The sequence below is a fragment of the Heptranchias perlo genome, chromosome X, assembly GCF_035084215.1.
Source record: "Heptranchias perlo isolate sHepPer1 chromosome X, sHepPer1.hap1, whole genome shotgun sequence".
Lineage (NCBI taxonomy): Eukaryota > Metazoa > Chordata > Chondrichthyes > Hexanchiformes > Hexanchidae > Heptranchias > Heptranchias perlo.
Genome location: NC_090370.1, coordinates 20,386,337 through 20,395,859, shown reverse-complemented (window position 1 = coordinate 20,395,859; position 9,523 = coordinate 20,386,337). Strand labels below are relative to the sequence as shown.

Genomic DNA, 9,523 nt, shown 5'->3' with positions numbered 1-9,523 from the left:
CCCACTTAGCACGGTCGTAGTGTCACAAAACACGATGGAGGGTGTCCTCAGTGTGAAGACGGGACTTGGTCTACACGAGGAGAGTGCAGTGGGCAGTCCTACCAATACTGCCATGGACAGTTGCAGCTGCGGCAGGTAGGTTGGTGAGGACGAGGCTAATTAGGTTTTTCCCTCGTGTTGGTTCTCTCACCACCTGCCGCAAGCCCAGTCTGGTAGCCATGTCCTTTAGCACTCGGCCAGCTCGGTCAGTGGTGGTGCTACCGAGCGACTCTTGGTGATGGACATTGAAATCTCCCACTTAGATTATATTCTTTGCCTTTTCTCTCCTCCGTGCTTCTTCCAAGTGTTTTAAACATGTCGGAGTACTAAATCATCGGCTGAGAGAGGGCATTAGGTGGTAAACTGCAGAAGGGTTCCTTGCCCATTTTGTAGCTGAAGCCAAGAGCATCAACATTGAGGTCTCCTATGGCTACTCTATCCCACTGTAATCACCGAACCCTAACTTCTGGTGGGTCTGTCCTGCCGGTAGTGCAGGACATACCCAAGGATGGTAATGGTGGAGTATGCGACATTGGCTGAAATGTATGATTCTGTGAGTATGAGTGTATCAGGCTGTTGCTCTCACAACTTTGGCACAATTCCTCAGATGTTCGTCCGGAGGATTTTACAGAGTGGACTCAGCTGGGTATGTCTTTGTCCTTTCTCAACTCAATGTCTAGGAGAACTTTGGAGGGTGGACTCAGCTGGGTATGCTTTTGTCCGGTCTGAACTCAATGCCTAGGAGGACTATACAGGGTGGTCTCAGCTGGGTATGTCTTTATCCTGTCTGAACTCGATGCCTTGGTGGGCTTTACATGGTAGACTCAGCTGGTTATATCTTTTTCCTGTATGAACTCGATACCTTGAAGGACTTTAGAGAGAGGACTCAGCTGGGTGTGCCTTTGTCCTGTCCGAAATCGATGCCGAAGTGGACTTTACAGTGTGGACTCAGCTGGGAATGTCTTTGTTCTGTCTGAACTGGATGCCTAGGAGTAATTAACAGGGTGGTCTCAGCTGGGTATGTCTTTATCCTGTCTGAACTCGATGCCTTGAAGGACTTTAGAGAGAGGACTCAGCTGGGTATGCCTTTGGCCTGTCCGAAATCGATGTCTAGGAGGACTTTGCATGGTGGACTCAGCTGGGCCTGCCTTTTTCCTGTCTGAACTCAATCCCTAGGAGGACATTACCGGGTGGACTCAGCTGGGTATGTCTTTGTCCTGTCTGAACTCGATGCCCAGGAAGACTTTACAGGATGGACACAGCTGGGTATCTCTTATCCTGTCTGAACTCGATGCCTAAGAGGACTTTAGAGAGACAACTCAGCTGGGTGTGCCTTTGTCCTTTCCGAACTCGATGCCGAAGTGGACTTTACAGTGTGGACTCAGCTGGATATGCCTTTGTCCTGTCTGAACTCAATCCCTAGGAGGCCTTTACCAGGTGGACTCAGCTGGATATGTCTTTGTCCTTTCTGAACTCAATCCCTAGGAGGCCTTTACCGGGTGGACTCAGCTGGGTATGCCTTTGTCCTGTCTGAACTCGATGTCTTGGAGTACTTTATTGGGTCGACTTAGCTGAGTATGTCTTTGTCCTGTCCGATCTCGATGCCAAGGTCACAAACCGATGGTCCGTCCGGTTTTTATTATTTTGTTCGTTTCTAACAATTTGACACAACTGAATGAGTTGCTAGACCACTTCAGAAGGAACGTAAGAGTCAACCAGGTTGGTGTGGGATTGGAGCCACATATAGACCGGACCATGAGAGGGCAGCAGTTTTCCTCCTTCCCTAAAGGACATAAAGATTCTCTTTAATACTCAGAAAAATACATTTTTGTTCATTCTATTGCATCAAAAATAATTCTAAATTCGACTGCATTTACATCCAATGACTGTAACTAATATTACTGGTGATGTAACCTAATCTGTTTGTTCAATGACTGTAACTAATATTACTGGTGCTGTAACCTAATCTGTTTGTTCAATGACTGTAACTAATATTACTGCTGATGTAACCTAATCTGTTTGTTCAATGACTGTAACTAATATTACTGGTGATGTAACCTAATCTGTTTGTTCAATGACTGTAACTAATATTACTGGTGATGTAACCTAATCTGTTTGTTCAATGACTGTAACTAATATTACTGCTGATGTAACCTAATCTGTTTGTTCAATGACTGTAACTAATATTACTGGTGATGTAACCTAATCTGTTTGTTCAATGACTGTAACTAATATTACTGCTGATGTAACCTAATCTGTTTGTTCAATGACTGTAACTAATATTACTGGTGATGTAACCTAATCTGTTTGTTCAATGACTGTAACTAATATTACTGCTGATGTAACCTAATCTGTTTGCTCAATGACTGTAACTAATATTACTGCTGATGTAACCTAATCTGTTTGCTCAATGACTGTAACTAACATTAATCGTGATATCCAATTGTGTCTCTCGGGGGTTAACATTTGTTATAATAAGAGACCCTTTGAAAGATGAACAGAGTGTGTATGGGTTCCCTGACAGTCATCACTGCTTCTCACAGAAAATGCACGCCCCGCCCAGAGGCCCGGTCTACGCTATTTACTACACTGTCCTTGCAGCTATCGCTGTTCCAGGTACGTATTGCAGCCAGTTATTCATCATCTAATGAAATGTTAGCCTTTATCGCAAGGCGGCAGGAATACAAAGCAGTGGAAGTTAGACTGTAGTTTCTGGTCAGACCCCATCTGGAGATACTGCATTCAGTTTTGGGCACCGCCCCTCAAGAAGGCAATATTGACCCTGGAAGTGGTGCAGTGCAAATTCACCAGAATGATACCGGGGATAAAAGGGTTAAATTGTGAGGACAGGTTGCATAGACCAGGCCTGTATTCCCTCGAATATAGAAGATTAATGGATGATCTAATTGCGGTGTTTCAGAAGATTAAAGGATTTGATAGGGTAAATGGAGAGAAACTTTTCCTCTGGTGGGGGGAGTCCAGAACAAGGGGGCATAACCTTAAAATTAGTGCTAGACCGTTCAGGGGTGATTCCAAAAAGCACTTCTTCACACAAAGGGGACTGGAAATCTGGAATCCCCAGTCACCACTGCCCCCTACCTAAGGCTGAATCAATTGAACATGTCAAAAATATAGATTTCGTTAGGCGAGGGTATGAAGTGAAAGGAACCAAGGCTAGTGAAAGGATACAGGCACAGATCAGCCATGATCGAATTAAAAGGATACAGGTGCAGATCAGCCATGATCTAATTAAAAGGATACATGTACAGATCAGCCATGATCTAATTAAAAGATACAGGTACAGATCAGCCATGATCTAATTGAATGACAGAATGACCTATTCCTGTTCCTATGTTCCCAATATGTACAACGGGTGTGAAACAATCAGTGAACTCCAACAGGAGCAACAGTGCAGAAACCCTGCTGATCTGTTCAATGCAATTCCCATCACTGAACTGAGGAGCCCTCAGACAATGTGAGTGGAAGAAGAGGACGTAAACGTGGTCTTCTGGCCGTCATAAAATTGAGCACATCATGAGACACGAAAGCGACATCAATTCACAGAAGCGGCTTTGCGAATTAAATGGAATTTATATTTTCTTGTATTAAATACTTCGCATCAGTCTTCAGTAGTGAAGAGGATGCGGCCATTGTAGCAGTAAAGGAGGAGGTAGTAGCGATATTGGACAGGATAAAAATAGGTAAAGAGGAGGTACTTAAAAGATTGGCAGTACTCAAAGTAGAAAAGTCACCCGGTCCAGATGGGATGCATCCTAGGTTACTGAGGGAAGTAAGGGTGGAAATTGCGGAGTCTCTGGCCACAGTCTTCCAATCCTCCTTAGATATGGGGACCGTGCCGGGGAACTGGAGGATTGCAAACGTTACACCCCTGATCAAAAAAGGGGAGAGGGATAAACCCAACAATTACAGGCTGGTCAGCAGAATGTCCGTGGTGGGGAAACTTTTAGAGACAATAATCTGGGATAAAATTAATTAGCACTTGGAAAAGTAAGAGCTAATAAGTGAAAGTCAGCACGGAATTGTTAAAGGAAAATCGTGTTTGACGAACTTGATTGAGTTATTTGATGAAGTAACGGAGAGGGTTGATGCGGGTAGTGCGATTGATGTTGTGTATATGGACTTTCAAAAGACATTTGATAAAGTATCACATAATAGACTTATGAGCAAAATTAAAGCCCATGGAATTAAAGGGACAGTGACAGCGTGAATACAAAATTGGGTAAGGGACAGAAAGCAGAGAGTAGATTAATTTTGGTAGGAAGAATGAGGAGAGACAATATAAACTAAATGGTACAATTTTAAAGGGGGTGCAGGAACTGTGTGACCTGGGGGTGCACATACACAAATCTTTGAAGGTGGCAGGACAAGTTGAGAAAGCTGTTTAAAAAAAAACATGTGGGATCCTGGGCTGTATTAAAGAGGCATAGAGCACAAAAGGAAGGAAGTGATGCTAAGCTTGTACATGTTGGGCCTCAGCTGGAGTATTGTGTTCAATTCTGGGCACCACACTTTAGGAAAGATGTCAAGGCCTGAGAGAGACTGCAAAGGAGATTTACTAGAATGATTCCAGGGATGCAGGACTTCAGTTATGAGAAGAGACTGGTGAAGCATCCATGTTGCTACTGCCCCGTTTATTCCACGGGCCGCAATCTTCATGATAAGCCTACCGTGTGGCACTTTATCAAACGCCTTGTGAAAGTCCATATACATCACATCAACTGCATTGCCCTCATCTACCCTCTCTGTTACCTCATCAAAAAAATCTATCAGGTTAGTTAAACACGATTTGCCTTTAACAAATCCCTTTTTTGAACAAGGGTGTAACATTTGCAATTCTCCAGTCCTCTGGCACCAACCCCGTATTTAAGAATGTTTGGAAGATTATGGCCAGTACCTCCGCAATTTCCACCCTTACTTCCCTCAGCAACATAGGATGCATCCCATCCGGACCGGATGACTTATCTACTTTAAGTACAGCCAGCCTTTCTAGTACCTCTTCTTTATCAATGTTTAGCCTGTGCAGTATCTCAACGATAACTTCCTTTACTCTGGCAGCATCTTCTTCCTTGGTAAAGACAGATGCAAATTCTTATTTATTACCTCAGCCATGCCCTCTGCCTCCATGAGTAGATCTCCTTTGTGGTCCCTAATCGGCGCCACTCCTCCTCTTACAACCCGTTTACTGTTTACATGCCTGTAGAAGACTTCTGGATTCCCTTTTAAGATGGCCGCCAGTCGATTCTCATTCTTTCTCTTTGCCCCTCTTATTTCTTTTTTCACTTCCCCTCTGAACTTTCCATATTCTGCCTGGTTCTCACTTGTGTTGCCAACCTGATATCTGTCCTTTATCTGCCCCTTTTTTTCCATTTCATCATACTCTCTATCTCTATTGTCATCCAGGGAGCTCTGGCTTTAGTTGCCCTACCTTTCCCCCTGGTGGGAATGTACCTAGACTGTACCCAAACCATCTCCTCTTTAAATGTCACCAACTGTTCAATTACAGTTTTGACTGCCAATCTTTGATTCCATCGAACCCGGGCCAGATCTGTTCTCATCCCATTGAAATTGGCCCTCCTCCAATTGAGTATTTTTACTTTAGAGTGGTCCGTGTCCTTTTCCATAGCTATTCTAAACCTTATGATACTATGATCTCTGCTCCCTAAATGCTCCCCGACTTGGCCTGCCTCATTCCCTGGAACCAAGTCCAACAATGCCTCCTTCCTTGTTGGGCCAGAAACGTACTGATTAAGAATGTTATCCTGAACACATTTCAAAAATTCCTCCCACTCTTTCCTCCCCTGAATGAAAAACACAAGTAACAGAACAAAAAAAGCAGCAGTAACTATAACGACATTCAGATAAATACCACTCATTTCTGCACATTATTCGGATCATTTGTTTTTAATGCTCGTTGCTCAGTCTCAGTCCGCTCATGATACATAGCTACATGATCTGGGACGCACTGCCTGAAAGGGTGGCAGAAGCAGAGTTAATAATAACTTCAATATACTTGAAGATGAAAAAAATTACAGGGCTGTGAGGAAAGAACAGGGAAGTGGGACTAATGGGATACCTCTTCCAGAGAGCCGGCACAGGCACGATGGGCCGAATGTCTTCCTCCTGTGCTGTACCTACTATGATACACAACTAGGCTAAATACTTTTCTCGTATCGGATTTAATAACATATTCAATGGCTGACTGGGATTCCAGTTTTATGTTACAACTGTCTGAATTTAATAAATTAACAAATTCCACTTCAGAATTACTGCATTATTGATTTCAACAAATCAGTCAATTGCTGAATTCATTTAATAAATAACTAAACTGTGATTGGCTTTAAGGGATGATTTTATTGAAGATTAGTTATAACTCGAGGCGTGGTTGATAATTTTGAGCCAGTGTGTGGTTTTTAATTAATTATCTTTTATCTATATATTACGCATTGATTTATTTTATTCATCATTACACAATCAAAGCTGGAAACTTTATATATTTCTGGCCAATGTGATATCTTTGCTTGTAGACTATTCTGTAAATTCTCATCTCTCTCGTTCTTGCAGCTAATTTAGTGGCGATTGTGATCCTGTCCCGAGGAAGGTGCGGTCTCTCCAAATGTATCACTCGGTACCTGGTGTCTATGGCGGTGACGGATCTCCTGGTCATTATCACCGCGGTGATATTAAACCGAATCAGTGGGATTTATTTTCCAGGAAGTTTCCTGTCCATCACCCCAGTATGTAGTGTCAGCATTGCGCTAACTTATGCAGCCAGAGTCAGTTCGGTCTGGTTAACGGTCACGTTCACCTTTGATCGATTTGTGGCCATTTGTTGTCAGAAACTGAAAACAAAATATTGCACCGAGAAAACGGCGGCCATAGTAATAGGAACGGTCTGTGCCCTGGGCTGTTTAACTAATATCCCCTGGTACTTTATACACGAGCCCATCTACATAATTGACAATGTTCCATGGTATTGCAGACTGAAGGAAATCCGTTATACTTCTTCCGTATGGACAGCATATGACTGGTTCGACCGTATTTTAACCCCTTGTGCCCCGTTCCTACTGATTTTGCTGCTCAATGCTCTGACCGTCAGATACATTCTCGCGGCCAGCAGAGCCCGCAGGAGACTCCGGGCCCACAGCAATGGAGAGACTCAGAGTGACCCAGAGATGGAGAGTCGGAGAAAGTCCATCATTTTACTCTTCACCATCTCGGGCAGTTTCATCCTGTTGTGGCTGACGTATGTGATACAGTTCCTACATGTGCGAATTACAAATGATTACAACTTTCAAAGCGTCAGTGATCCCAAATTTATTCTGCAAGAAAGCGGAAATATGCTTCAGCTTCTGAGTTCTTGCACCAATACGTTTATTTATGCAGCAATTCAGAGTAAATTTAGAGAGGAGTTAAAAAATGCAGTTAAATATCCACTGAATGAAATTGTTAAATTAATACCACAACGAAAATAATAAATTGCATTATTAATTCTGCATTATAAAATAAGAACCGCTCTCACCTGTTAACAGTCTGGGACCGAAAAATAGTTTTTTTCGAAATAGTAATAAATTGGAACAGGAAACATTTCACGGTTTCGTGGCTTCTGTAAAACATTAATATAAAGATAAGATCATTCAGTGGTTTCAGCAGCGTTGAGTTCCGGCAAGGGGCTGGTGATCTCTCTGTACCAGTGAGCCAAAGATTCCATTGAGAGGGGAACTTCCTGTACCACTGAGACAAAGTCCCAATTTACGGATAGGAGTCCTTCGAGTACCAGCGACAGAACCATCGCAATTTACTATCAGGTCACATATAGTACCAGTGAGAGAAACATCCCAATTTACTGACAGGCGACCTTACTGTACCAGTGAGAGAAACATCCCAATTTACTGACAGGTCACCTTACTGTACCAGTGAGAGAAACATCCCAATTTACTGACAGGTGAACTTACTGTACCAGTGAGACAAACATCCCAATTTACTGACAGGTGACCTTACTGTACCAGTGAGAGAAACATCCCAATTTACTGACAGGTGAACTTACTGTACCAGTGAGACAAACATCCCAATTTACTGACAGGTGACCTTACTGTACCAGTGAGACAAACATCCCAATTTACTGACAGGTGACCTTACTGTACCAGTGAGACAAACATCCCAATGTACTGACAGGTGACCTTACTGTACCGGTGAGACAAACATCCCAATTTACTGACAGGTGACATTACTGTACCAGTGAGACAAACATCCCAATTTACTGACAGGTGACCTTACTGTACCAGTGAGAGAAACATCCCAATTTACTGACAGGTGACCTTACTGTACCAGTGAGAGAAACATCCCAATTTACTGACAGGTGACCTTACTGTACCGGTGAGACAAACATCCCAATTTACTGACAGGTGACCTTACTGTACCAGTGATACAAACATCCCAATTTACTGACAGGTGACCTTACTGTACCAGTGAGATCAATATTCCAGTTTACTGACAGGTGGCCTTTCTGAACCAGTGCGACAAACATCTCAATTTACTGATAGGTGGCCTTACTGAAAAAGTTAGACGAATCTTACTGTACCAGTGAGACAAACATCGCAATTTACTGACAGGTGTCCTTAATGTAGCCGTGAGATAAACAATCCAATTTCCGGACAGGTGATCTTACTGTAGCAGTAAGAGAAACATCCCAATTTACCGACAGTGGATCTTTCTCTAGCAGTGAAGCATACATCCCAATGTCCTGACACATGACCTTATTGTATCAGTGAGACATAAATCCTAATTTACTGAAGGGTGACCTTACTCTAACAATGAGTCAAACACCCCAATTTACTGACAGGTGGCCTTACTCTACCAATGAGTCAAACATCCCAATTTACTCAGAGGTGTCATTACTGTACCCGTGAGACAAACATCTTAATTTAGTGACAGGTGACCTTGCTGAAAAAGTGAGACAAGCATCTCGGTTTACTCACAAGTGACCTTACTGTAGCAGCGAGGCAAACATCCCAATTTACTGACAGGTGACCTCACTGCACAAGTGAGACAAAAATCCCAATTTACTGACAGGTCACCTTGCTGTACCAGTGAGACAAACATCACAATTTACTGACTGGTGACCTTACTGTACCGTGAGACAAACATCCCAATTTACTGACAGGTGACCTTACTGCATCAGTGAGGCAAATATCCTAATTTCCTGACAAGTGCTCTTACTGTACCAGTGAGATAAAGATCCCAATTTGCTGACAGGTGAAATTACAGTACTAGTGAGGCAAACATCCCATTTTACTGACAGGTGACCTTACTGTACCAGTGAGACAAACATCCCAATTTACTGACAGAAGAACTCACTGTACCAGTGAGCCAAATATCCTAATTTACTAACAGGTCACCTTACTGTACCAGCGAGACAAACAACCCAATTTCCAGACACGTGCTCTTACTGTACCAGTGAGACAAA

At 43.0% G+C, this 9,523-nt stretch overlaps 1 protein-coding gene across 1 annotated transcript; it reads left to right on the top strand.

The window, feature by feature from the left end:
* The first annotated feature begins 2,585 nt into the window (after positions 1 to 2,585).
* LOC137306902 (probable G-protein coupled receptor 139) lies at positions 2,586 to 7,532 on the top strand. The gene is made up of 2 exons (XM_067976288.1): positions 2,586 to 2,655; positions 6,622 to 7,532. Exons 1-2 carry the CDS (start codon positions 2,586 to 2,588, stop codon positions 7,530 to 7,532), a joined length of 981 nt encoding a protein of 326 aa, XP_067832389.1.
* Positions 7,533 to 9,523: the final 1,991 nt, after the last annotated feature.